Source organism: Orussus abietinus, unplaced genomic scaffold (assembly GCF_000612105.2).
Source record: "Orussus abietinus isolate OABI.00-Male unplaced genomic scaffold, Oabi_2.0 scaffold5, whole genome shotgun sequence".
Classification (NCBI taxonomy): Eukaryota; Metazoa; Arthropoda; class Insecta; order Hymenoptera; family Orussidae; genus Orussus; species Orussus abietinus.
The window spans coordinates 1,979,974-2,007,502 of record NW_019394929.1 but is presented as its reverse complement, the minus strand read 5'-3'; the positions used below and the strand labels follow the sequence as shown (position 1 = coordinate 2,007,502).

General features: G+C 48.0%; 4 protein-coding genes across 8 annotated transcripts; 2 read left to right on the top strand and 2 right to left on the bottom strand.

Moving 5' to 3' along the window:
- Positions 1 to 252: 252 nt before the first annotated feature.
- On the top strand, positions 253 to 5,477 carry LOC105701145. The gene is made up of 9 exons (XM_012427594.2): positions 253 to 759; positions 1,177 to 1,303; positions 1,518 to 1,701; positions 3,389 to 3,509; positions 3,580 to 3,830; positions 3,961 to 4,152; positions 4,211 to 4,414; positions 4,489 to 4,629; positions 4,690 to 5,477. The coding sequence occupies exons 1-9, from the start codon at positions 563 to 565 to the stop codon at positions 4,836 to 4,838; spliced, it is 1,566 nt and encodes a 521-aa protein (XP_012283017.1). The 5' UTR covers positions 253 to 562; the 3' UTR covers positions 4,839 to 5,477.
- A 515-nt stretch (positions 5,478 to 5,992) lies between these two features.
- LOC105701122 lies at positions 5,993 to 12,534 on the top strand (the record flags this gene model as incomplete). The annotated part of the gene is made up of 8 exons (XM_023433518.1): positions 5,993 to 6,140; positions 6,225 to 6,308; positions 7,597 to 7,740; positions 7,937 to 8,098; positions 8,463 to 8,633; positions 8,906 to 9,160; positions 10,363 to 10,631; positions 11,026 to 12,534. Coding segments are annotated over 8 exons (1,428 nt in total), but the record flags the coding sequence as incomplete, so codon positions are not given.
- A 173-nt stretch (positions 12,535 to 12,707) lies between these two features.
- Positions 12,708 to 15,728, bottom strand: LOC105701284 (transmembrane protein 161B). Its single transcript, XM_012427912.1, has 11 exons — positions 15,437 to 15,728; positions 15,224 to 15,327; positions 14,665 to 14,920; positions 14,526 to 14,605; positions 14,237 to 14,452; positions 14,037 to 14,153; positions 13,781 to 13,921; positions 13,516 to 13,690; positions 13,351 to 13,447; positions 13,118 to 13,284; positions 12,708 to 13,017 (listed from the first exon to the last, which is right to left on the bottom strand). The coding sequence occupies exons 1-11, from the start codon at positions 15,437 to 15,439 to the stop codon at positions 12,898 to 12,900; spliced, it is 1,476 nt and encodes a 491-aa protein (XP_012283335.1). The 5' UTR covers positions 15,440 to 15,728; the 3' UTR covers positions 12,708 to 12,897.
- A 300-nt stretch (positions 15,729 to 16,028) lies between these two features.
- LOC105701283 (V-type proton ATPase 116 kDa subunit a) lies at positions 16,029 to 27,281 on the bottom strand. Of its 5 annotated transcripts, none has more exons than XM_023433473.1 (11): positions 26,918 to 27,281; positions 26,374 to 26,731; positions 24,244 to 24,343; positions 18,841 to 18,967; positions 18,517 to 18,693; positions 18,198 to 18,410; positions 17,357 to 18,119; positions 17,024 to 17,277; positions 16,706 to 16,925; positions 16,453 to 16,624; positions 16,029 to 16,354 (listed from the first exon to the last, which is right to left on the bottom strand). In XM_023433473.1, the coding sequence occupies exons 1-11, from the start codon at positions 27,032 to 27,034 to the stop codon at positions 16,252 to 16,254; spliced, it is 2,604 nt and encodes an 867-aa protein (XP_023289241.1). In that variant the 5' UTR covers positions 27,035 to 27,281; the 3' UTR covers positions 16,029 to 16,251. The 5 variants fall into 5 exon arrangements, with proteins under 5 accessions (XP_023289241.1, XP_012283329.1, XP_012283332.1 ...); XM_012427906.2 differs by having other exon boundaries at positions 24,244 to 24,356; positions 26,426 to 26,731; XM_012427909.2 differs by having other exon boundaries at positions 24,244 to 24,329; positions 26,426 to 26,731; positions 26,918 to 27,280.
- Positions 27,282 to 27,529: the final 248 nt, after the last annotated feature.

Below are 27,529 nucleotides of genomic sequence, written 5' to 3'. Positions count from 1 at the left end.
GGGTCTCGTTACAAGAATTCTTCGACAACGTTATTCGACGACGGTTATCGACGTTAACGGAGTGCCACTGTATCGTCAACTTCCTGCACGGTTCCTCGTCCGCGGACTTGTAATTGCGCCGGGCTGCGATCAGTGGTGTAAAACTATCTAATTACGTTACTCCAATTTCATGGAATTTTTAGAGAGCGCCAAGTCACCGTGACGAATTGACTCTCTTTAAAAATCAACCCACTGCACCGCTTTCTGTGTAAATCGCGTTTCCATTCTTTTTTTTTTTCATTTTTTTTCTTTTCCACCTCATGAACATTCCCCGTGGAATATTTACTAGTTTGGGTGAGGTAACTTTTCGAGCATTTCGGAAACTCGTAAAAAGCCGGGAAAAGTGTACCGTGCCCTATTTTACCCCAGGGCAGGTGAAGTTCCGTCTTTACCTCCTGCGACTAATTTTCCGTTCCGCAATTGCTCGACTTTCGAGGTCGAGAGGGATACTGCGAGATGGGGAACGTTTCTGACGTCGACGAGGACGCCTCTTCGAGGTCTTCGTCCTCGTGACGGATCGACGATGGGAGGTCCTCGTCGGTTTTTGTCAACTCGTAATTCTCTAAAATCTTGGGAAATCTCCCATCGCGTCATGGGGACGCTGGACCCGTGCCGGATGCTGCGCCAGATTTCTGGTACCTCGGTGCTGGTGATGATAGCCTTATCACTGCCACCGTTATCGGCCCTGACGGGAGACCACGTGTGCATTCGCACGAAAAAGTGAGTACTCTTCGTCGTAACACCCTGGTATAAATTTTAATACCTGCAAGATCATGAAAATCCTCTCGGCAAGAAAGAAGAGGATGGTGCCTCTCGTTTGTTCAGCCATTTGCGAGGTCGCAACCCGCCTCGATTGTCCTCGTATTTTAAAACGCAGCGCGGCGCCTTTTATTTTATCCCACAGCCGGAAGTCGGTAATCGCGCACCCTCGTCCTCGTTGTCTCTGGATCGAAGCAAGTGTCGCAATCGCGAGCGCTGAAAGCCGGCAAGGAAGTCGCCGACTCGCCCCCCCGATGAACCGCACTTTTCTCATTTTGCACAATTATCCCGCACGTGCAATTATTCGACAATTCCTTTTAACCATTCACGGCGGCTAGCAAAAAGGTACCGACTCGATTTCCGACTTTTTGTCCCCAGCTACACGGTGACCACGAAGGAGACCTACACGGAGCAGGTCATGGTGCGCACGTTTACCTGGTGTTTCCAGATGCCCCCCTTGTGCCCGAGGACCCGAGCCGAATCCAGACTCAGATATCGGATAAAGGTGAGAAAAATTGTCGACCCGACATTTCGCCAGTAATTTGCATTCGACCCGTTGCAAACGATTTGTGCAACTCGGCCGAGCCTCGTTAGAAATCACCGAGTCGGATCCGATCATTAAATTCAGATCGACTCGAGTCCCACTTCGTCCGTGCCGATCACAATCGGCCCTCGTTTCGCAATAATTCGTATAAATAATCTTTTCTTTTCCATCGTAGAGCGAGCTGAGGCACGCCAACAGGTCGGAGTGCTGCGAGGGGTACACCATGCAGGAATTGCACGGCGACGCCGGCGCCGAGGCGAAGTGCGTCCCCTTCTGTACCAACTGCAAGATGGGGGTTTGCGTCTCCCCCGAGAAATGCCAATGCGATCCCGGCTTCCAGGGGGACGACTGTGCCTATGGTGAGCATATTGGCCATTTTTTCGGGATTTTGCCAAATCGCCGGAAGCGCTGCCAGGAAAAGTGGCCGAGCCCTCCTGGTGCGTCTCTCGTGCGACTGTTGGCGCGATGCCACCTCGCGGTGCCAACTTGATAACCTTTGCCCATAATCGCGTTTAAGAAGGGATAATTAAAAGGCTGATTATGAGAGGGAGGGTCGCCTGGCATGGCACCCTGGCCCGGTGCCGAAACGTGCACCTGGTGAGTGCAGATATAGCAGACCCTGCAATTACAAATTTTTAGGCGCGAAGAGGACGCACCGAGTGTGACACGTCGAGGGGTCGTCAAAAAACGCGTCAGTACATTGAAAAAAAAAAAAAGAAATAAATAAATAATTTCATTGAACCAGAGAAATATTTTGGCAATTTAAAGAATAAATCAAATAAATTGGATGCGGATTTGTAGAAATAATTATTCTTCGAATTAAAAATACGTTTCGCTGGTCCGATGAATTTTTGTCCTCGGTGTACATTTGTAGCTTCCGGTTATCGTAACGATCGAGTTGTCCCATTATCAGAGGGTGCTGGACATTGCTTACGGCACAATAGCAGCGCCTCACTTTTTCGTAAGATTGTCGCGTTTCGTCGTATCGATGTTAAACCGGTTTCGAAGCATTGCGCCTACGTACTTACACGCACGCGGGGACGCGCCTCGAGTTGCGTCAACGCTCGGGAACATTTCGAAAGCGAGCTACCCGGAAGTCGGATACCGCGCCGAAACTTTCGCGAGGACTTTCCACGACCCTGCCGTACCGGCGCGACAGGACGAGGTTTTCGGGTGCATACAAGTGCGCTCGTTACCGAAGATGTCGATTTCCAGATGGAGAGAGTCACCAAACTGGGATGTAACGATCCCCGGCATTCGGGCCCTCGACGATAAGGGGACCGCCGAGAGGTTAAATTAAAGGCGCGCGGGGTTACCGACATTGCAGTTTCCTGTTTATCTCGGAACCCGGGAGGAGGAATCGTTCCAAACTCGGCTCGTCTACCCGGAGCCGAAGGATCGTTCGCAGATCGAGGAAGTCTTCGTGTTGCTCGGTTAAAAAAGAGAGAAAAAAAGGAATAAGAAAATGTCTCCTCCCATCGCCGGTTCCAACTTTCGCGGTCGCCTCTCGGGTTTCCGGTTTCTGCTTCCGCTCTCTCGGGGCACATGCTCTTAAATCGGGCGGCGTGTCGTTGCGCAAGCCCGGCCAACTTTTGTTTCCACTTTCGGGCACACGCGAGGTCCGCCGAATGTTTATGCAAAATCGGGGGGAAAATCGGCATACGAGGCTCGCTTGCGGATTGTGACGTCATGGGGAGAGAGTAGGAAGTCGGCACTAACTGCCGAGCGGGAAGAGAGCGGAGTCCCCCTATCCCCCGTTAATTCCCCATTGCCTCGTTAACGTCAAGCGGTAACGATTCCCCACGCGGTACGGAACTCCATCAGCTTTTCCGTTTTCGGCTCCAGGGTGACGCGCCGTTGATTTCGACATTTTTACGGCCATCGGTAAAGACACCGAGTTAATCCGCGACCATCGCTCGAGGTGAACGCGCCGATGACGTATCGATTACGTGCGCCGTAGGCATTTCGTAGCGTCGAAACATTTGTACAATTTTTAGTTACAACTTTTGAATGATAATTTAATAATAGATTTATCGGGATTTTTAGAATGTCCTCCAGGGTCCTGGGGCAAGTTCTGCGCCCACGAGTGCAAGTGCGCCCGAGATGGAGGGACGTGTCATCCCGTGGATGGAAGGTGCATCTGTCCACCTGGTTTCCGAGGACCCAAGTAAAATCCCGGTTCTTTCGAGAGTACCACTGGTGTCCCGGAAAGGGATCGATTTCTATGCTCGTTCCAGGTGCGAACGGCAATGTCCGAGCGGCAGGTGGGGTCCAGGGTGCGAGTCGGTCTGCGTGTGCGAGAATTCTCGCATTCTTCAGGGCTGCCATCCGGAGACCGGGGAGTGTTTCGACCGCGGGATTTCGACGCCTCTTCCTGGCACAACTTGGCCCCAGGGGCCACTTTTCCTCTCCTCCGACGCCACCCGAGCTGGAGCCACCCTCGACCACTTCGACCGCTTTACCCAGACGACGGAGAGGGTCGTAGAGAGTAAGCACTGCTCCTCCCCAGTTTCTCCTGGTTTCTTTCGATAGAAATTCACGCTTATGACCTCGGTCGTCCTGGTTAATATTTATCGGATGTGCCCCCAGACCAGGAATTAAAACATGTCACGTTAAAGGTGCTCAAGAGACGGTTCTGGGGAGCGCCAGGTACACGGTTCCAGAGCCTGAATTCGTACCTTCCGTCAGTCACCAGCTGGACGGGGAACTTTGGCGAAGGGGTAAGAACCAGGATCGGCACGTTGGCATGGAGAAACCTCCCAATGTGACTTCGATATTCGAGAATGGATTCGCAAAGACCCTTGGAAAAGGTACATGGAAGGGATGACGATTTTTCATGACGTTTCAGGGGGATTTTCATATTTCCAGGTGCCGAAGGTGCGTTTTCCAATGGTCCTCTTCGATTTGCTATTTTCCTCGTCATTGGGTACACCGTTTCCCTGGTCATAGCGGCGGCGGCCATCTTGGCGATTTTTCGCCTACGCTCGAAACTCCTCGATAGCGGCGTTCGCGTCGACGTTGTATCATCCGAGAGGAGGGCGCAGTCGAGGGTGGTCGGAAGCTCTCTTCCAGGTATCCAGGGCCTTTCAAATGGCTGCTTTCCAAGCTGCCCCTTGACTTAAATTTAGCCTTTGACTTCGTTTCAGAGCCTCCAATTCACGCCGACCCGATACACGCCGCAAGCTCCGGGCCGCCTTTCCACGTCCTGGACCTCGACACGTTCTCCCAGAATTACGGGTCCAGGTCCTCGGCTTTCATCGGCATCCGCGTTCCGAATGGCGCGCGAGGTAAGGACCTATCGATCCTGGCTCGATCTAGGGCGGTGATAATTTTTGAGGATTTTTTAGGGATCTTCGAGGAGCACTACGACATGCCGGCTCCTCTCGGGAGAGCTCGCGAAAATCAGGACGTCGACTCTCAACATCTTTACGACGAGATCCCGGCCGCCGAAGTGTCGACTCTCCGAAGGAGTTACGTGAGCGGGGATCGTCGATGAGAAGATCGATAAGGATAAATCCCAGGATGTGGGATTAAATGGGAGGAGAGGCGCGAAATAAATCCTCCCTCGAAAATTCCTGGAGAGCGACGCGACAACTTCGAGGTCGGCGAAGCCTGATAGCCTCCGGGCAAGACGCGAGATAAGGTTGAACATACTTATGCTATACACCTACCAATATCGATCCTATTAAATTAAGTGCTGAATTTTCATTAAGCCCTGTCCTTGCGCTCCGCCCCTCGACGTGGACGAAATAAAAAGGTGCTGCACCGTCGCCCCGTTAAAAGGCGTTTAATTTAAGGAAAATGGAACGAGCGAGGTCCGGATACTCGAGGACCCTCCTCTCCTCGCTCTGTAGATTTTTGATAAGGCGCATATACCCACAGACAATACCTTTCTTACGCGATGGACTCGTGGAGTCACCCCCACCGGGGCAGAGCTCGCGCGCCAAGTACTACGCAGCTAAATATCGCGACACCTCAAGTACCGCGGGGTTTCGCTGAAACTTATGTAACTTTTTGCGCGATCTCGCGACAGCGGCTAGAAATCTTAGATAGGTGTCGCAATGTCGGGACGAAACGTCACATCTAGAATCCCGACACAGTGACGAGTAAAATCGGCCTTATACTCGGTCTTGGTCTTAGCCTCTCAATTGGTCGTCCCTACGTAGGCCCTAAAATTGTATCGAACTGATGGAATATTTCGTTAATTCGAAGAAATGTCATATCAAATTAATTCGAAGAAATGTCATATCAAATTAATTCGAAGAAATGTCATATAAAATTAATTCGAAGAAATGACATATCAAATTAATTCGAAGAAATGTCATATCCAATTAATTCGAGTTTGAGTGAAATAATTGTCCTTTGAATTAACAAAATATTTCTTAGGGACCATTCAATGAAATATTTTCTTCAGAGTGCACCCACCGCGCCAAGTATCGGCCTCGCGATATGCAGCGCGTTCGGCAGCAGGGAGCGGGCCAAGTGGCGCGCCAAGTGGCTCGCGCGCAGAGCCGGATGCGCGTTGCGCGATGCGCGTCGCGACGCGGGGCGTCGGGGCGCGCTGGGGCGCGCGGAGCTCGGGGGCGTGAAATGTCGATGCGCCGCCGCCGGAGGTCCGCGGTTCTCGGGGGTTGACTCGCGCCGCGCGCGGGGGCGATGAGCGCACTTCCCTTCGTCCTGGGACTGACCTGCTGCTGGTTGCCTTGCCTCGCGCTGCTGGTGGGCTCCGGCTACGCCCTGCCCGAGGCCTCGCGGAAGCCGCGTCTCGCCCGCGGCGCCGACGACGCCGACGACGCCGGCCCTTCCGCCCTCGGCCGCTCCATCTACGGGGACCGCCCCGACGAGCCCGACGACCTCGACGAGCTCTTCCCGGACCGCGAAGACGAAGGCGGCGGAGGTGTTCGGGACGACCCCGACGACCGCGATGACGAGGACGAGGACTCCCTCGAGGGAAACGCGACGGAAGGTACGGGACTTCCGGTCGGAACAATCGGGACGCTCTTAATGGATGTTTTCGGATACCTAGAGGAAATTTAAAGGGGATCCAAGTACCCGAGGAGGTCCCCGAAGAGCGACCTAAGGGTGGCGGAGCGGGACCGAATCTCGGGATTGGCGTTCTCCGGGTCGCGGCTCCTTATCGGCGTTGCCGGGAATGGGGTGCGAGCGGTGTAATGAAATCTCGTTATCGGATACGCGGGAGGCGGTGCTGTATGTGTTAATATATGCTAACAATGCCCTTAATCAGGGAACTCCGTACCGACCGGGGAACACTTAAAGAGACTCTTTATCCCGTTGCCGCGGCGATTGGTTCGATATCGGGATCAAAAATATTTCCGGATACAGCTTCCCCTGCATCGAGAAACCTTGGGGCGATCTTTCCTCCGTACTTGTCCATTGACGTCGGGAATGGACTCGGTTTTACCCTCGGAACGAAATCCCATGGCGTGATGGAAATTGGAGCGGGGTCATTGTAGGCTCCGTTGAAGCAGGGGAAAGAATCGCTCGCTTTAAACTCCCCGCGGTGGGTCATGCATCGCGAAATTCCGCGTTAATTTATTTCCATTACGAGAGTGAATGGTGTTTTCCGGTACGGTCTTCCGCATCGATTTTTCCCTGGGGGTCGGCGCGATGCTCGAACCTGCGGAAATCGCATCGCGTAATAAAGCGTCCCACTGATTTATCCTCCGAAAGAGAGCGGGAGAAATTCTTTTAACCAGCGATCGTGTAACAGGGGCCGCCTTATTACCGATGTTTCTTACTCGGGTATTTTCCGCGACCATAACCGCGAGGTTCCGCATCGATTGCCGCCGCGAGGACGGCGCGACGCTTGAATCCGCGGAAATCGCCCGGGGTATATATCATTCAACGAAACGTCAGTTTGATATATCCCCTCGACGATAGGAGGTGGATTTTCTGTTTGCTTTTAAGTGAAAATCCCAGTCTATCGACCGGGTCCACGCGTTTCCGCGGCGGTTTCCTTCGGTCGGATGTGTCGAGTCGCGGCGCCCACCGAAGTACTCTCGAGTTCTCCGATGGTTTTTCTGAGAGAAAAAAAAATTGAAAAAAAAAATCAGAGGTCAAAGGGCTCCCATCTCTGGCTCGGTCGACGTCGTTGGTGTGCAGGAGACGCCTGCGACGCCTGTGAATGGTATCGATTGGGACCGCTCCTCGTAGATCATGGCGGGGGGAATTCCCGTAGAAAAGTAAGAAAATCAATTCTTGGTCCGGAAATTCTGAAAAGCTGAATTCCGCAGAGAAAGGGCGGTACCTGGGCTCCCGCTGCGACCTCAGCTGCAACCCGGAGCTGCGACACGTCTTCTGCGACGTCACTTCGGGCACCTGCGAGTGCGAGAAGTTCTACCCCGTTCGGCTGGGACCGACCAAGGGATGTGCCAAACGTACGTACGCTGCCCACGTGATTACCTGTCCATTTACCTGTCAATTTACCTGTCGATCCGCCGCCACTTCACGCGTTCACCTTCATCCCCATCTCGCCTTTTTCCGGGTCCGAACCCCACCCTCCGCAAGGTAGCTCGGTCGCGAAGTGGCCACCTCACTTAATGCGTACCTGCTTCGAGAGAACTTGCCTTTCAGCCAGAAAGCTCGGAGAGCAGTGCTTCTACCGAGCGACCTGCAGCTTCGTGGACCGGCACTCCACCTGCACTCAGGTGCGCCACAACGCCGTCTGCGACTGCGAGGAAGGGTACCACCGAGTGGCCTTATCGAGGCCCAGCAAGAAGATCTTCTGCGCCGAAGGTACATCGATAAGAAGTTAAAGGCCCGCGATAAGAACGGTTTCGCGATGGCAGGAACTCATTTCCTCGGTGCCTCGACCGTCCGTTCTTATCGAGCGCCTTTCTCCCTTATTGCATAAGGATTCCTCCCCCTGCACTCTTGCATGCAAGATATCGAGCGCATTCGGCAGTTTCCTGCGAGTCGATTAGACGCCCTAGATAGACCGTGCCCTGTGACCGGCCCTTAAGGCCGTAAGCTCTCTTCGCCCCCGATGGGCGCCTTGCAGTATTCCATTTCATGGACCGACTGCGCCGGAGATGAGCTTGGAACGGGCGCGATCCTGGAGCTTTGGAGCACCCTGACGACGTTGGATCCTTTTTTACAGACCTGGTGTTGATAACCACGGATGTCCCGACCCTGCTCGGCGTCGCGACGGGGCTGGCCGTGCTCACGGGGCTGATATGCTTCGTCCTGAAACTGTTCAGCAGGGCGCGATACGCGAGGCCTCGCCATTATGCCAACGCCAATCACGCTCCGCTGTTCTCCAGCGACACCGGTGAGTGGTCCATGGGATGTTGGACGCGAATGCCTCCCCAAAAAAATTTCATTTTTTTTTAAATTCCTCCATAGATGTTAAAAGTTAAAAAAAGATACCGAAATCTCATGGGTGACGTATCTTATACCTTCCATATTCACCTTGTAAAGTTTATGAACGATTGGTGCCACTTTGACGTCCCCTTAAGAGACTCTTTTTAAGCTAAGCTCCAGGGAAGGGCGAAGCTCCGCCATTAGTCTTGCTCTAATTTTTAATTCTATCTTAAATTTCAGGTATCCCTCTGACGCTGCACGGCGCCAGGCCGTCTTCTAGGTCGAGCGAAAGGAGCGCGGGTCCGCTGACGTGTGCCTTGTCCAGGAGGCCCAGCGTCGCCGGAAGTCGGGGCCCCCTGGTGCCGGCCTCGCGAGCAGGTGCGGCCCGAGCCGCCGCCATCTTGCTTATTTCGTGTCACCTGCAAGCAACCAAGGCCGGGAACAGGCATCGACGTACCCTTAGCGACGTAGCCGAGGGATCGTCCGACGGCATCGGTAGACACCTTGACGTCCCCCCGACTTCCGCCATATTCTTCCGCTCCACGACAATGACGCGACCCTGACGCGACCGTGAAAATACGCCACGACAGGGAGGAGGACCCTTGACAGCGACCTGGTGTCGTCGCGCTGTTGTCGCTGGTGTATGCTAACGCTGTTGTCGCTGTGGTCGATGATGCTACCGCTGTTGTTGTTGTTGTCGGTGATGTAGCCGTTGACCCCGAGCTTAGCGTCACCGTTGGGATGCGCTGCGAATGCAAGTCCAGGAACCCTTTGCTCCCAGGGGCGGTTTCGACTGGACTTCGGGTTTCGCCCGGTCTCGGGAACCCGTTTTCACCTCCCCCCGGGGGTTACTAATTTTCCAGTAATTTAATTTCCAATACCCGGGGACGAAAGGAAGGAAACTCCCCCTCGCGCGGGTGGCCTAGACATTGGGTAGGAGCGTGTCGAATTTTTCCGAGTCTCCGAAGTTCGATTCGATAAAGAGCATTCGTCCATTCGCGTTAGTGTATCATCTCGGACGAGGTTCGCGGGACGGACTATCGCAAGACACGACGAGCAAGATGGCAGCGGCTGGTTAAATCTCGAGTTTCCAAGCACGAGGAACGAAAGTTAAGCAATGAACGTAGCTAAGTAGATCGGCTTAGAGAATTTCGCCTCGAAGATACGAAGCTTCGATTCCGGATATCGCTGCTTGCTAGTCCTAGTTGACTCTAGCTTAGTCGAGTGCTCGAAGAGGAAGTCGAGAGAGAGAGAAAAAAAAAAAAAGAAAAAAATCCCGGGAATCGCGAGGTACTTTGTTCCCTTTTCTGTCGACCTGGGTAATCGTCGAGAGGGTTGGTTTCCGTTTACCGAACATCCGAGTGTCAAACCATTTCTTGGACGACCGACTCTGCGAATGACCGTTTCCTTCGGGACTCTCTACTTTGGAAACCAGTAGCTCGCTTTGTCTTTACGTCGCAGTAGTGACCGTTGTCCTGTATTCGGTACACCAATCTCGGTCCAGCCAACCTCCCGTGTATACTCGTCCCTCTTTGTGTAGCTTGTCGCAACAATCGGGCTATTGTGGGTACCACTTTCTTTTTTCATCTGTTTCTCCTTTTTGGTAAAAGGGTGGAAACCCGATAAGCAATGTGTATGCGCACGGGGGACTCGAAAGTCTCCACGTTGAGTCTACGTGTCGACGTTGTTCTTGCCAGGTTCTCGTCGACCAAGCCTGGTGTCGATCCATAGCTCGACGTCTTCCGCGAGGAGCTACAGCGCCCGGAGACTGGAACGGGAGAGGAACGAGAAGGAGCAGAGGCAGGCTCTTCAGGAACTGAGACTGGCCAAGCAGCGAGAGCAGCAAGAGCAGCAAAACCAGCAACAGCAGTCGCAAGGAGCTCCCACGCCGAGTCCCAGGACTCCGCACTCCACGGACGAGCTCTTGCCTTCTGTCCAGGAAGGAAAGGAACTCTTCTACAACGAGGTAGTCCTCCTCATCTCCATCGCTTCCCAAAGTGAATCCCTAAAAACAAGGAGAAACGTTTCACTTTCGAAAACGGGTCCCTTTCGTAACAGGGGAACTTACGCGTACCAGAAAAAGTTTCACTTATAAAATGGATGAAAAAGAAATGGGCAAAAAATATTGGACCGTTCCAATGGTTCCAAGACCTCTGGGACGTATTCGCGTACACGTAGATGTGGGTCGTTAACCCTTTACATAAAGGCTCCAAGACCCTCGCTCCACGACACGCTTTTGGCCCCTGTCCAGGAGGGCGTTTAAGTGGTCCCTGTTCCGAGGAAAGCGTTTTATAACCCGGTGTAATGTATGGAAGGCGTATTTTAAACTAGACGTAGAATATATAGAATTCCTATTCCAGCAGGAGCATGCGACGTCGAGTTCCTCGGAGATGGCAGCGATGAGCACGAGTGCCATTGTCGCCTCGAATCCCACGGCGAGTACGTCGACGACCTCGACGACGAAGACTGCAGTCGTGCCATCGGGTGCAGCCGCGATGTCGGTCGGCGAGAGGAATGCAGCACCCCGCGTGTCAAGCGACATCTTCCAAATGTAGTCGACTACGTGACCCTGGTCACCCCCCGGCCACCGAAACGTTCGTGTATATATGTCACAGATTTTATAATGCTACCGCATAAGTTGAGGACACGTCGCGACCCTTGCGTCTCTCGAATCCCCTGGCAGGACAGGGAGACATTCTTTGAGGGTGGAACCCTCCAAGGAATGCGACCGAGGCTGCCTAGAGGATGACTCTTAATCGTTTAAGTCCGTACGAGTAACTCGGCTGCCCGAGGGGTCCTCTTCAGGTCGAGGAACGCATTTTTAGAGAGTCGCTTTCGGGCAGCCGAGGAGTTGGGATGATTTTTTACCAGGCGCTCTGGAACCAGTCCCCTTAAAAGCACTTACGACTAAGTACCGGATCTCGGTCCAACGTTACAAGAGGAAGGGAGGAATTTCTCTCGCGTATGAACCGCACTGTACCACTTAACGTTCGCATCCTGGTACCGGGTGGCAACTTCTAGTCAGTCCGGTCTGTACATTTTTATCCGACGAGATCCGTTTTCGTATCAAAAGAGGGACAATGGTGGAGAGAAACAAATGGAGGAACGTTGATAGTATTCCCTTGAGGGCGGGGTTCGAGCGAGCTAGTCGTACCGGTTCACTTAGTAATGTCGAGGTTGAGGAGTTCTCGATTGTTGAGCAGTTCCTGCGGAACTGCGGAAAATACGAATATCCCCCTGGCCGACCTTTTCTTATGCCGCTAAGCCACAAGAGGGAGCTTGGAGAATGGAGGCGATTGCATACAGAAAAGCGCAGAACGCTAAATCAGCGATGCCGAAGCGATGCCGAAACGATGGAAGAAGATATCGATGTCTGCACTTTTTTTTTTTTCCCTCTCCGATATGTCGCCGGCTAGATAAGCGTCCACGTGACGGTAATCGTGGGTTCCTCCCTGCCGGATATATTTTCGTGCTTCGTCGATATCTCCCCGTGTTAACGACCCTGGCCTAGACGAAACGTTAAACGTTAACGCACCAGGAATTTTCATGTGATCCGACCTCCGAGCGACGGTCAGCCTACTCCTATCACTACGGAACAAATTCGAAGACGATGCACCTATTTCCAGGAGTTCGATCTTATAACGTTAGTCGTTAGGTTTTTCTGGATGCAATGGCATGACTTATCATTCACGGAGATTAAGTCGAGCATTGCAATTACGAACGCTACGGTACCCATGCGTGCGGCACTCTTATTCATGGTTTGCATCGATTGCGATTACTTTTACCGATGGAGGCGCAACGATCGATCATCCAACAAACGGTGTCTCTGCGCAACTACTTAGCTCTCGTAACTGCTACATAAAAAAAAGACAAGCTTCGTCTCTCTCCGTGTTCCAGTCGTTTTAAGTATTAATTGTATGATAAGTTGTAATATAAGTGTTGGAGAAAATAAACCTCGTCTTTTTCTATTATCATTTATCTGCGTTCCCTGGCGTACTGTCCGGGTAGTCGAGCGATGAATGTTACATCCACTTTATGAGTCTTCTAGCAAACATACTTTATTGCTATCGATCTGCCGATTTTCTTGGCACTCGGAAAATTTAAGACAGTCCGAGAAACTTAGGTTTAATCGAATCATCATCGGTAATCTTGTGCCGCGATGAGTTGATTTTCTGGGAGTAAAATCGAGTCGCTCTGCACAGATTATCGATCCGTTTTGCGGAAAGGGATGTTCAAACGTTCGAAAAATACGACTGATACACCATGCCCATAGCCGTTGATGCAAATAGGGTGAAACAGCTCCACCATGTTACGAACCCCAACAAGCCTCTGAACACTTCGGTGGTAAAAATCTGCGGACAAACGACATAATTTTGGTAAATCTTAATTGTGTACTGGAATCGAAGACGGACTTTAGATATTCATTTTTTTTTTAATTCCACGCCACTCCACCTGTTTCAATGACTCCAGAGCAAGGTGAAGCTCTTTGGTGGTTTGTGCAATAGTTGCTTCGTCTGTATCAGTTGATCCGATCGGTGACTCTTTCGTCATGGTTGAATTAACAGGGCATTCTGACATTGAAGGAATTCCTCCAAGTATTCCGCTCCACTTGTAACCGCCTATAAAAATCCCACCATTCATTGGGACTCGATCTACCTGCCATCTTGTTTACTAACTATTCTTACCAAGAGTTTTGCACATGAGGGAGAAGCACAGGCAAACGATAATAGGTGCCACGAATTGTAGCGCTACGACACACAGGTAGTAAAATACGGCTGCAATCTGCGGTACGAAAAGAATTTCAGATTCACCCGTGATTAGCCCCGAAGAGGTACAAGCAACTAACGAACCTTCTTCTGCAGGTCCACGTTTGTTATTCTCCCTGCCTCCTTTTTCTGGTACTCCAACCTTTGCGATGCTAAATTCAGATGGGACTGTAAGTAAATTGGCATAATGGCTAGTTTCGTCACAGCGACAAGGACGACCGCAAGTAGTCTGAAGCTTTCGAAGGCAGTAGTCGACATTCTACAAAGAGAGGATTGAGGCATTTTAAAATCCACATCTGTGACATACGGTATGAAACGTTCAGAATTACAATATGTTCCGTAGACTTACAGTGGTTCGCTCATGCCAGAGAATACCCGAACTGTTAGATAATCCCTGCTTATCGGTTTAATCCACAAGCATACCAGCAACATCGGAGACGCATAGCTGGCGTTCAATAGTAGCAGCAACCATTTCTTGTCTTTATAATAACTGAAACAAAAAATTGTATGGTGGTGGAGTTGTTTGTGGTACTTAGCACCGGAAATAGCATCGGTATACGACTTGCGCGTTACCGACAGCTCGTACAACCATAACCGCGTCGTACTTCAACGTGTCCCAGTGCATTTTCGACATTCTTAATCCTGGAAATGTAAGTAGCGATCCAAGAAAGCCGCACCATAGAGCGAGGAAGAATTTCACTACGATTTTCGACGCTGGACCACTGCAATAAATATTTGGATGACGTAACATGTAGGCCAATTATTTTATCCGTAGAATTAAAAGAGGTATATAAACATATATTACGCAGAGGAAAGGCCTTGCTTGTCCAAGAATATTGATGCTCCATGATTGAAACTCTCATATGCTCTTTCCAATCCAAGCTCAAGAATATTCTCGTCGACGATTAATATCGCCATTGCTACCAGCAAGTATGCAAATCCACTGACGATACATGTAGATCGTTCGCCAACATTCTCGTCACCTTTGAAGTACTGCATCCAAAGTGTAATTAAAACCTTACTGTTAGGTATTTAAGGAATAATCATTTGGTTTTCAATATGACCATGTGTTACGTTTTTAAATCAAAGGATACAATGCAAAGAGCAGAGCCATTGTGCACCAAAGCATGCTGAGATTGATCTCGTCTTTGAGAGGATAAAAGTAGCTGTAGATCTGGAAATTATAGTAGCGTTACAATTATATTCTGAGATCACAAGCTCCCATTTGCTTACCTCGGTTAAGATATATACTATGACAGCATAAACAGAAAAATCCAGCAGCCACTGATACTCCAGGTAAAATTTTAAATGTACAACATCAAGTGGCGTAAGTTTTGTACTTTGGAGAGTAACATCTAAGCTTCGTGGTACTTGAAACACATCCCCGATTCTCCCATTTTCCGCGTGTTTTCCCTTTTTGGGTTTCTCTTTTGGCACACCAGCAAGTGTCCTCAATTCGGAATCGGTTGGATATAGGTAACGAGTTAGTCTGAATGTAATAAAGCCAAATCTAGATTAGTAAATGTGAAAGTCGATAATACATAAAAGCAAACCTTTAATAAAACAACCAAGCACATACAAATATAATTCCTGGACGAATTTCTTACGCATCACATAAGAGAGGTGGACCCAGCTTATATTAAGACTCTAAAAATAGCCACGAGTAATCTATTTTGACTAGCTCATGCATTATTAACATATTAAAAAATAAAACTTGTCTCAAGGCAAAAAAGATGTCTGGATACGATTGACGATAAAATAAAAATTTAATGGATTGCACAATAAAACATACCCCGTAGAACATAATGTCCATCTTGCGAAGGAAAAGTATGGACTTAATTTTTGTATAATACTGACGACTATCAATGTGATTCCTAGTTGTACTCCCAAAACTGCCTGCAAATAATGTTATTGTTATAAAATCACAGGTAAAACCAATAGATGAATATTTGACAAATATTGTAAGACTGATATTAATGTAATCAGAATAATCCTCATTATTTACCATAATTATATGAGTCGATATGCGAAACCAAAACAAGTATTTATATATGTACAATCAATTGGATGAAGTATAAGGCCAGACTTCGTTTGTCTTCATTCTTGAATCGTTAATATTAATCTAACTAGACTTAATTAAAAGGTATCCTTCTGGGTGATATAACTTAGAAAATGTCGCTGAACTTCTGTTCTTTCATGTCTCCAAATTGCTAGAACTCTTGCACGCATTTATACAACCAAACCGACTGCTCGCACCGTACAACTACCACAATCATTATCGGATATATCGGTCTTGCCAGCTAATGCCAGGGGACCAGTGACATGAAACCAGAGATGAGTTGGGAGATTGCTCACGGGCAGGATCGTGCGATCGCATGCTGTGCTGCCCTCTGGTTTCGTACGTTAGCTTTCACCGTTTTTTGCCCCCAGATCGCACGACCTGCCCGTGAGCAATCTGTGCTGCCCTCGGTGGAGAATGTAGGCGGCTGACGGACTTGCCCCCACGGCGGTGATAACTCAATATTAACAGAGTGATCTCTGATATTAATTTAATTTTTAAAAATACGGATTTTCCGTAAAAGTAAAGAATTACGAAATTGCGTTGAATCAATCGTTTATATTTTGACGTTGAGTCCTACAGATTTAATAGAGAGTTCTTGGGAATAACAGCATTTATGTGACTAATACTTTCTTTCATGACTGGTTTCAAAGACAATAAGTACAATTCTGGGTAATTACAATCTAATTCGAATCTACACCCCGACAAATACATGTAATGGTGGATATAATTGTAGAGACAGTTTGCGCAATCATTCCGATTTAATCCTCAGTGGTTGACTGAGCAGCTTCTAAAATAATTTCAAATGAGAATGGTTGGAAGCTATATCCGAGGCCGGCATAGAACTTGCTCTGAAACTCCACCCTGCGAGCAAAAATAAATGAACGCGATGAGCAATTATGTCAATTCCGACATAACGTGTTATTAATTTATACATATATATTGATTAAATTTTTTTATACCAGTGAAGTCGAAGGGTATGCAAGAAAGCAGACAACCCTTCCATAAGGACAAGGATGCCGACAGTCAAGACTGCCCAGAATGCGAAAATAGCCCAAAGGACGATACCGCCAGCCCAGCCTTCGCGCGCTAGACCATTTCTCATGACCATGTTCCACAGTACTTCGGACAGTTCTGGAATTTGCAATGAAAAATACGAGTTTATAAATTGTCAGTCATCGGTGTTTCTATTTCCACTAGATTCTGCTAACTTACGAGCATGAGCAAGAGACAATGCCCACAATCGAAGGTAGGAGGCCGTGTGAGAGACACTGCCTAAAACATACTCGATAGTGTGAATACCCTGATGGATGAACACTTCACCCATATCTTCTTCTCCATCATCTTTATGACCACCCTGGGCAACACCGCCAGTTGGTTGAGTAACACCTATTGCTCCCTCAACGTCTCCATTTTCAGTGCCATGGCTGTTCAACTGCGTGGATAAAAAATTAACGATATAGAATAGACAGAGGGATTAAATTTTGTTTGTTTTCTAACGTGGAAGATCGATAACGGGTTGTAGCAACGAACCTGGTAATGTTGCTTCTTCCTGTTACGCATCATCATCACCGGTTTAGCCAATAACATCCACGGGATGCAAAGAACAGCCAAAACAACCAGAAGCCTTTGGAAACCAAACTGACCACCATACATCCACGGTGTACAAGGGTTCTCGTCATCGGGATTATTATTTGGATTCTCCTTCTTCTCAGGATTATTGAACAGAACCATGTTGATGAAGGTAATTAATACCGACGGTGCGCAAGCAGGTCCCTCGGAAATAGCTGAAAGTTGTAACGACCGTTTAGAGGACCAATCGACACTTCTAATACCAGAAACAGTTTGGATATAGTAAATTCTTACGATTTGTCGGGCCGTATTTGATCCATTTGATGAAGATAAGCAGGGCCATGTACAAGAACAGGAAAACCAGGAAGACTATTTGCGGTATAAACTCGCAGATGATGCTGAGCTTCCTCTTGAAGTACATATGATTCCAGAGTCCGACAATCACGCCGAATAACATGTGAATTACCCCAAAGATGATTGATATTTTCATCTTGTAGGAGTTTAAAAATATAATCTTGTTCTCAGCCAATTGCCAGACAGGGTCCATGCCGAATGGATACGGATACTGCCAGTAGTCGTCCTCCTTGGGATTTAATTGCAGAGCTTTGTTCGTCTGGACCGTACTAATGTTGTAATTTATTCTCCAATTAGACCCGAATATGTCCAATGACTTTGAGAAAATATCATTGTAAATGAGTCCTGTGTACATAGAGAACAGGCCCATAAGGAACACGATATATCGGCCACCAAAGAAAATGTTCCAGATTTCATTGTCAGATCTTTTAGCAGCGAGAGGCTTCTCTTTCAGCACCATCCAACCTCCGAATAAAAACATGATAAGGCCGTGGCCGCTATCACCGAACATGACCGCGAATAAAAATGGAAACGTTATTATGGTGTAAGGAGCCGGATTCATCTCCCTGTAGGATGCGACTCCGTAAGCATCGATCAAGGCCTGAAACCCTTTCGTAAATTTGTTGGTCCGATTGTAGGTCGGCGGATCTTCGAAGGTCTCCATACGATTTAAAATCGGCGGCACGGAGCTACCGCTACGTTCCTAAAACCACGAGGCTTTTTATAGATCAATTTTATACAAAATTCCCTGCAGAATCTCAGTGCATCTATTTTCACTTACCGTTCCACGGCGCAGAGCCAATTGAATCGTCTCGATATCCAGGACCGGTACCCAGCATTCGGCGATCAAACATTTCTGGGTAACGTCCAAATTAAACAGATTCAAGGTATGATAGATAGCCTTGATCTTGCGAACTTTAACGAACCAACTCTTAATGTTCTTTGCAGCGGCAACCAGCACGCGATGGCGATGATCTTGCGTTTGACCGAGTACCTACAAATTCATAGCAGTTATTAATGCATAAATTGTATGCCATAACCAAAGGCTCAGGTAAGATCGCAGTGCACGAAAAAAGAAAAAAAGAAGAAATTAAACATACAGTGTTTAAATCCTCAATACGTGTCATAACTCCCATGGCCATTTCCCGTCGATCTGCTGGTGCTTCGGGACATGGATAAAGAGTTGCCCGAAATCCTTCGCAGATTTTCTTCACACGTGTCTTCAGCTGGTCTCCTTGGAAGAAAATAATGAAGACGGACTTGAACACTTGGTCTCCCTGAAGGAAAAAAAGAGTCTAGTTAATCCGAAGTAACGTGAATAGTCCAGTAATAATTACAGTTCCGCCCAAAATCTTGATTTATTTATTTCCTTTAGGTGGAACGTCTCATTTCCGCTTATCACAATGACTTATGCTTGGACAAACCGTTGATGGATCCTCCAACGGAGTTTCGATTTCCGCCTGGCGTAGAAACACGTTTCCTCGACATGCTCTCCACAGCATCCGCTCGAAAGCGGGAATGCGTTCCCTGAGGATGACTCCAGCGACGAAACTGGTTAAAGAAAATCGATTAAAATGGGATTTGATTACCAGCAACGCGTGTCGCATTATCTAACCGAGAGCGAGGGGGTTACGTATGGCGGTTATTCGCTTGCTCCGTATTACGTGGGTAGGTAACTAGAGTTTGCCACGACGAGAACTTCGCGATCTCCGTAATTCCGATCGACGAGGAAAAGCAACTCTCGCTAAAAAGACGCCGAAGTCTCGTACCAATTATTCGGTAAGCCTTTTACTCGGTGAGTTATGTAGACACCTGACACTGTGTACTTTCAATCTGTATCGATTAGTACTTTGAGTAGGGAGTAGACAATGGCGAGGGGCTTTCGTGTTTTGCAATGCGAATTTTTCCTCGTACTGGGCTTCACACCAGGTTGAGTTAAAAAGTTGTCCCGACAAAACGGATCATTCCTTCCGCCCCTAATTTTTCCTCTTAACTCGCGTTAAATCCGGCCAGAAAATTATAAAACTCGAGCGGAACAACTTTTCCCCCCCAACGTGGCTGGATTCGCATTTGCAGTGATATCTCGAGTACGTTAGATCGTGTTAGGTGACTTTCTTTCGACGAAATAGAGGAAAAATCACGTGGGACCACGTCCAAGGTGTCGCGCGAATGATGATTCCTGTAGCCATGGCCATTTACATATCGTGGGCATCGTCGGGCTACCCGATATGTAAACTTGTACGTTTCCTGTGGAGCATTCTTAAGAGACAGCAAGAAGTTCCGACAAACAACAACAAACAAACACTTACAAAAGATCCTCGACGTGGTTGCATACGTATATACGAAGACTACGGGGGGCAACGGATGCAACAATTCATGAAAAACTTGTTAATTGTCCTAAAGTACCGCACCTATGCACTCGATTGCCTCGTGTACTGACTAAGTCTGTACCAGCGAATTAGAAGAAATCAAAAGAAATAAAATAAACCTTCCTCCGAGTTACAATTAATTCTTAGCCCTGAGATCTTGTAATGAGTCTAAAAGGACGAACGATGTAACGACCGGAAGAGACTCGACAAAAAAAAAAAGAAGAAGAATGGATACGGTCGTATCATGAAATTTATCTAAAAACAGCATATTTTACGGTTAGAGATAGGGCAGGGGACAGAAGCACAATATTAAACAATTCTACGGCGAGGCACAAACGTGCTCAGCTCTCAACGTTGCATTTCAGGGAGCTCTAAATTGGTTAAAGATCAGTAGTCTTCGGTGTATTATTGAGCGAGAGGTAATCGCGAGTCGTGCAGGCCAAAAAATCCACTTATTAAAGCTTATCACGCGCGAGATCCTAATTAAATTCGTAAACCAACGATATCGGACATTCAACGTCGACATCTAAGAGAGAGAATCGTTGAACCGAGCTCGAAAAAAATTGATCCTTTTGAGATGCAACGGACTCTCGTTTCCCTCCCAAAGTGGGTGGTCAAAATGCTAGATTAGGGCGATTATTAAAATACTCTGAACACCCTCGACGCGTGCTGCTTGACAAAAGAGACATCGATGCCTGTTCGCAGTGAACAGTAGAGACAGGTATAGAACATCGGTGGATCTGTCGACAATTCCAGCAGACGTCTGACGTACCTACGTGGGAAACGTTCCAAAACAAGCAGGCATTAATACTCCTGATTAACTTAAGTCGCGGGATCTGTTAATACGGTGCTTTCTCCGATATTAATTAGTACCGCCGATAGAGACGTCGAAGCAGCTATTAGAGGGAAAGGACCCACGCACAGTACGCATCCACTCATCGGACCTTGGACATCCTTGGATTAATTGCAATCAATGACCAATTAAGATTAAAGCGACACTTAAGATCCATCCTCTCCAAATGTAGAAATTCAATTCGGGCGATAGTCGCTTTAAATAAAAATGCAATTGCACCCCGGTGCATTGGGTGCACCTGTCGTCCCTTTATCGTCCGATTGCAGCATCCATGGAAATTAGCGTCCATTGAGGGAATCTCCCAGAGTCCCGAGAGGATGTGCAAGGTCCGAATGCATGTCGACGTATCGCGGATCGGGAGTAGCTACAGAAGGAAGTTTTGTTCTAGGTACGTACCCCAACTGGACAGGACCAAGGGCAGACTGGCGGGCGATATTATCGTCACTAATCAATGCGCGTGTCATGGACTCGGTGGAGTTCAAGCCTGCGTGCTCTTGCTGACGACACAACAGACAAGACACAACCACATTAGCACACCGTAAACACGACCACGATGCTCAAAACGCCACTCTGCCGTTGCTTGGGTGCTTGGCCTTCAGTGTGCGTGCGGGTTTCATTGTTTAAAAGGTACCTTGATGGATTCAAAGCCGATTTCGAGAGCCTGTCGTCCCTCGAGACGTCCCACCGAGTACTCATCCTTCAACGACCGGATCGACATAACATTTCCAAGATGATCCGCGAACGCGATCGATCGCCCCCCCCCGGATCGATTTTGTGCATTCAGGTATGCAGGGGAAAGGTATTTACCAACGAGTCTACGATAGTACAAAATAGCATACAGTAAACGACTTGGAAATGAGCCGAGAGAAAGGCGGGGGTGGTCCTGTTTATTACTTTCTGCAATAAACGAGATGGGCGTACACGGTGGAGGAAGTTATTCCCAGGAAGGCGAGTAGTTCATTCTCATGGAAAGCAGTAGACGAGGGGACATAAAGCTAATTAATAAAAAGGAGACCCTCGAATTAAAACGGCCCTCCCCCCGGGTGAACTTTCGTCCCTTTTCCCCGGAGCGAGTCTACGTTTCCCATTTTCTCTTGTTCTTTTTTTGTCTATTGTTTTTTCTTTTTTTTTTTTCATTATTTTCTCCTCAGTCCTTCGAGAGCATAGGCTTTGAACGTGCGAGGGTGCCTCTTCGAATCCACCACGGTTTGTTCTCTAATAACGAATCTCTCTAAACGGTTAACGCCACATGATTCTCAGTCCACTGAGATTTCGTGGCGGGTTTGAATTCTAATTGGTGTAAACAAATGCATGAATCATTGATTAGATTGGCAAGTCCTGGTAATGCTCGCTTAATCGGTACGACAATCTGAAAAAATTCACAAGGCATCATTACGTCAGGTCGTGTTAATAAGTCACTTAGATCCCACCTGCTGATCTATCGTCGGTCCCGAGCTGGCGCTTATCGTTAGGCTAATTAATTCCTCCATAATTTTGACTGCCACTAGAACGCGCTCGACTCCGTTCCGAGATGCTCCTCTGCTTACGACACGAGATATTGTACACGGTCTTAAACAGGACTTTATCATAGGCACACGTACGAACGACAGTAAAGAGTGCGAGACTAAATAATGCCAGGAAGTAAAAGTAGCTAATCAGGCAGGTATCAGAAGGTAAGCGGCATGCGATGTTAGCGAGCCAGCGATGCAACATTGATATTCTTCCCAGGAATGACAATAGATCGCTCGCACGTGGCGATTAAATGCAACCTTTGCCTCCAAGTAAGAAGATCAATGCTCGGTGAAGAAGAAGAAAAAAAAAAAAAAATAAAAACCAAGGATGCTTCGAGGCACATAGAGCCCAGGGTTAATAAAAGGAGAGAGAGACGTCGATATACATACCCATGGCCACACCATCATCATTTGTGTTATTCACATGACACGTTTCTAAATGTGTTACGGAAGGACGTCCTCGCGGACGAGGAACGTCTTTACTAGTCGACGACCGACGCGATAGGGTGAATGATAAGAAAAAAATCATTATTTGTTTTTTTTCCCCCTCGATTTGAAAAGGAACGAAAAGAATAAAAAATGCACCCAGAAGCCAGCGAGTCTCGGCGTTTAGCCGATTACGACTGCCCGACCGATGGAAGGATTACTCGATACAGTTTGAAATTGCTCATTAGGACGTCCGCACAAGTCCACGTCAAACTGTATCAACTGTTATACGTAATGGCGAGCGGACGGGAATCCTCGATTCCGTTTCCAGAGTAAACGTCGACGAATCTTGGGTGTCCGGCGAAAAGAACTACGTGAACGTGTAGTAATTGTTATTACGTCAAGCAAACAGTCGCGTTTGTCTTTTCGAGAGTGGCACCCATAGTCGAAGCATTGGCCCATCGCGATGAAGAACCGTCTAAAAAAGAAAATAAAAAAAAAATAAAAATACAAGAGAAGTGAATTTTACCTCCGTCAATGAGACGTCAAACTTAGACCAGACTGGGTTCCTTGATGAAGAATCGTCCTGAAGATTTATTTGGTAATAAGTGGAGATAAAAAGAAAAACGAAACCCAATGCATCGACGAGGTGCCACGTTCCTTTTAACCAGCGACGTTCTTTACGTAGCAACGGGAGCTTTCGGGCAGCTACATAGGCGGACACTTTGCAAAACATAATTGCGCAAACGCAAATAACGGTTGATAACGGCTTGCCTGAGGGGATTCCTATAGTGCGCTCCTATGGTGTCTGCCGCAGTATACAGGTGCTGTAACGACAGAACATATTGGCCGACAGTGCCCTCTCTACTTAAACGCTAGACTTCGGGTGCACCTCCTAGGGTCGGTCTAAAGCGCACATCGAGATCCTCCTCCTCGAGTTTTTCTCATCGACCGTCTACGAGGGTGGACGGCGTCGAGGAAAAGGACCTGCGTCGAGAGAGCCGAGCGGTGCATACCGAGAGACCAGGAGCGATGCATTCCGCGTTCTAGGGGCGCCTAGGATTTAACTGCTCCAGGTCGGAGATTCGGTGGCCGAGCGCCACCCCATGGTACGGTGCGCAGAGTACGGGGTGCAGAGATTGTCCAGAGGGTGGACGGCGAGCGGCGTGGAAGTACCGCGAGGGATGGTGCTCGGTCACTTATCGTTAAAGTACAGAGCGTAGGGATCACACCCAGCACATGCTTCGCGACTTCGTTCCTTCCCGGAGAGAACCACGCCGGGGAATGGAAAGTACCAATTCGATGTTCACCGATGGGCTCATGCACGCGCCGAGGGAGGTTCCCCCGTTGCCCCTTGGCCGCGTCGATTTCTCTTTGGCAAACCGCAGTGGCAACGGGTCGACCTTCCTCGGCCCATCGAAAGAGAAGGACGAAGACTCGTCGAAGCGAGGATTAGTGGTACGGACACCATAACGCAGTCCTGTAGTCGAGACCGAATTTAGTAAGTCCCGCGAATCTCGCGCCTCACCGTGGCCAGAAATTTAGCGGCCGGGAATTTAACGGCTGACGGTCCAGGAATTTTCCCCGCCGCCTCTAGGGGCACCCGCTGGGATATGCTCAGTGAATCTCTGCGCTCTGCACGAGCAGAGATACGCCACAATTAATTACCCGAGCTTGAGAGCCTGGCCGCCAGCGCGGAGGCCCTCCTCACCCAAGAGAGTGACTTGTTCTTCCTCGCGGCTGGGGTCTGCCATCTGCGACACGACACCTCCGTACTCAGCCTGGCAACAGTCACACGTCACCCCTCTCCTTATGCCCTACCTCCCCAAATAGCGTCCTTCCTTCATTTTCCCGATCTTTAGGGAGGAAAACGGGCCGAGGGAAGGACTCACCGCCGACGATCGAGGAGCTGCCCTCGAGCTGGAATCTTCAGGGTCGAGGGGCACACCTCGACGCTTCCGGCGATTCTCTCGAATGTCGAGTTACGGATACTTTTATAGTTTTCTTTTCTTTTCTTTTTCTCAATCAGTCGAGTCCTCGGAGGTCGGGTTCCTCTCGCCCGGGACTCTCTGAAACTGGACTTGTCTGAAGGACTGTATCGCACGCATCAAGAACTAGACTACTGTAGCTGGCAGGCACGGATACGGTTTTTGCGTGCCGAGTTATGGTGACATCGATAAACAAGGACACGTGTAATTTAATTGCGTTCCGTAAAAAGAAAATAATATGAAATTCTATGGTACTAGGTGTAAGATATGGGATATATCCTTCTACTTCTAGTTCGACTTAGACTTTGCGAAGGGAAATAAAAGAAGCGAAATACAATGTATTGATAGTTCCACGTTGTGCCAGTGCTAGTTTGATACCTGTTGGGTGTTCGAATAAACAATCGTGCAAGGTGCAATGTCACTTAAATGCATGCAAGGCTGGTAATGTTAAGTGGTAATTTATGTAATGCCACCGCATCGGCTGGAACTTAATGCCTTTATCGAGCAGGTCTTTCGGGTAAGTGCAGGAGGGATATGAATGTTTAAGTAACCATGCCTGTAAGAAATATAAACCAATCATGTACGGTACAAAATACATTGTAACCCATAAGTCTACTCTAGAGTTAGATAAATTAAATCCATAATAGTTTATAAGACATGCCGGTTAATTAAAGTGTTGAACTAGATATAAGTGACACAAGTTTACATCTATTACCGTCTTGTTGCGTGGTCCAGTTTCCTCCCTCAAAGAGAAATAATTATAGAAATTTGATTTCGATAGAAGAAATTTTGAACATTTCGGGGTGGAGGAAGCAAAATACGCGTTCGACGAGTGGCTCGATTTAGGTTTCGGAAGACAACGAATCAAGAAGGAATCTCCGTTAAGGATTACTGCTTGACGTACGGGGAGGTAGAGCATAACGAGTGACTTGTGTCCATTGCGAATCTGCAACTTTGTTAGTTGGCAACACTAACACATTAAATATCCCTAAAATCACTCAACAATATCATTAGTAACACGTAACGCAGGCACACCGATGTCAACAGCCCCTTATTCATAATCAGCTATGACCAACATTGTATTAATTTATATTCCTTTTTAATGGAACGATGCTCCAATGTATGCTGCGAGCGCTGCTCCATTCACTCAAGATTTCATTCCAAAGCAAATGTAAGGAGTTCTCTTCGGGCACTGTCCTAGCGCAGATTATCATTTTTTTAATCATGCATTTGGTTACTTTCATAGCTCAAGTTCGTTTGCTTTCTAAAGCCACAGTGAGTAAATCATGCACTTCTCGTACTCGAGTGACTTATTTTCTTATGGTATCATTTTTATATTGGAGCGTTTAAAGATTTGCTATTTCCCGCTGATAGGCTAGTAAATATAAAAATCATCAAGATCGGAGTCATCATTAATCACTATAATTTGCGCCTGTGACTTTGTATGATTTTATGCAATAATATTGAAAATTTAGAGAGCGATATAATTTTTTGGTAGACGATGTAATAATGTTTGGAATTCTTGTAATTGTCAATTGTTTCACTGAACGTTCCAATGAGATCCCATTACCCATCCATGTATGTATGTAGAACGTTGCATTAGTAAGGTCCCATAAATTGTTTCAACTCGTTCTAGACATTAATGTTATACCTTATGCATTCTCTGTAGTAGACAATTGCACGTTTACAAGCTGTTACCGCGTAATACCTTTGTAACTACCAATTTCCAAAATCGACAGAATTCAAAACCCATCTATCTCATGTGGATCATGTGGAATTAATGAATTAATGGTAAAATTCAACGTCACACGGTAAAGACGGTCTTCACACGACAACTTTTGGCTCGGTATAAAACTTCTTACCTCGTCGAAGAAAACTTGGGTCTTTTTAAGAATGTGCTTGAGCTCTGTGAGCTCCAGGAAGTTACGCTTCAGGGTTTCGGCGTTTTGATTGACTTCGCGTAACTCGTTCTCCAGTTTCTCGAACGTTGCCTCCAAGTCGATCATTTCACGAGGCTGAGGAGCCTCGGGATTATCTCCCGTATCCAGCATGGGGATGCCGTCTTTCTTGATCTCCTTCTCCAGGTATCGGAGCTTGCGCTCCATCTCGTCGCAGCGACGTACTTCATTGACAAATTTCCTTTGGAACGCATTGACGTCAGGATTCAGCTGTTAAGAAAAGGAACGTTACGTTAAAGCTTGAAAGCTCGAAAGTATTCCTCCTACTACTCGTTTCCCCAAAAAATGCTATACGGGGTGCAATCTATTTATTAATCCAGCTCCCTTCGGTATGCTAAAAATGGAGAGTATAAAAAGGATAACTACCGTTAAAAGGAGTAATAAAATAAAACTTACATCTCGAAATTGGACTAGTCCGAGTTCTCCAAGTTCGGAGACGCAAGCGTACGCGGCCTCGCTCTGCAGGAACAACTGACACAAGGTCATCTCCTCGCTCCGAAACAGCGAGCCCATCTTGGCGGCCGAGTCGAGAATGCCAAGGAGGAAACAATCACGGAATTACTGCGGTCCTCGGATTCTCATTTCACGTCACACCCGAATGAAAACCCGAACGAGCACTGGCTGATGGGGGCGGGAAGTGAAAGCCGATCGATCGCAGTCCGCACCCTGGACGACTTCAAAAGAACGGCAAGGCACGAGACTACGCTCGCTAGAGCAAATAACAATCAATAGAACGGTCACGAGGACTCTAGTCAGAGAAAACCTGCAAAGAAGTTCCGCCTCCTGTTCCGCCCGAGACGGGAACAATCGTGCAGTGCCATCTGCGAAAATCTTCCGGAAACTCTTAGCAACTGCGGTCGGTAAAATCAACTCGCGTTATAACGCTATCTGGTAAAGCTGATTTATCGAGGGCACGATTCACGCTTACTTACACAGATGGCGCTGCACCATCGGTGTACTTTTTCTCCTCGTTACTCCAGGGTGAGTCGACAAGCTCGTCATGTACGA

Bases quoted from the DNA above. Each gene is read 5' to 3' on its own strand.
- LOC105701145 (XM_012427594.2), top strand. From the start codon at position 563: ATGGGAGGTCCTCGTCGGTTTTTGTCAACTCGTAATTCTCTAAAATCT. The intron at 3,831-3,960 runs GTAAGCACTGCT...GTCACGTTAAAG, and splicing joins GACGGAGAGGGTCGTAGAGA to GTGCTCAAGAGACGGTTCTG. The intron at 4,630-4,689 runs GTAAGGACCTAT...AGGATTTTTTAG, and splicing joins CGTTCCGAATGGCGCGCGAG to GGATCTTCGAGGAGCACTAC.
- LOC105701283 (XM_023433473.1), bottom strand. From the start codon at position 27,034: ATGGGCTCGCTGTTTCGGAGCGAGGAGATGACCTTGTGTCAGTTGTTC. The intron at 24,344-26,373 runs GTGTGACGTTGA...CTGAGTACGGAG, and splicing joins GTGTGAAGACCGTCTTTACC to GTGTCGTGTCGCAGATGGCA. The intron at 18,968-24,243 runs GTAATTAATTGT...TTCTTTAACCAG, and splicing joins GGCCAGGCTCTCAAGCTCGG to TTTCGTCGCTGGAGTCATCC.
- LOC105701284 (XM_012427912.1), bottom strand. The intron at 14,606-14,664 runs GTAAGCAAATGG...TATAATTTCCAG, and splicing joins TAGTATATATCTTAACCGAG to ATCTACAGCTACTTTTATCC. The intron at 14,453-14,525 runs GTATCCTTTGAT...AATACCTAACAG, and splicing joins ATGGCTCTGCTCTTTGCATT to TAAGGTTTTAATTACACTTT.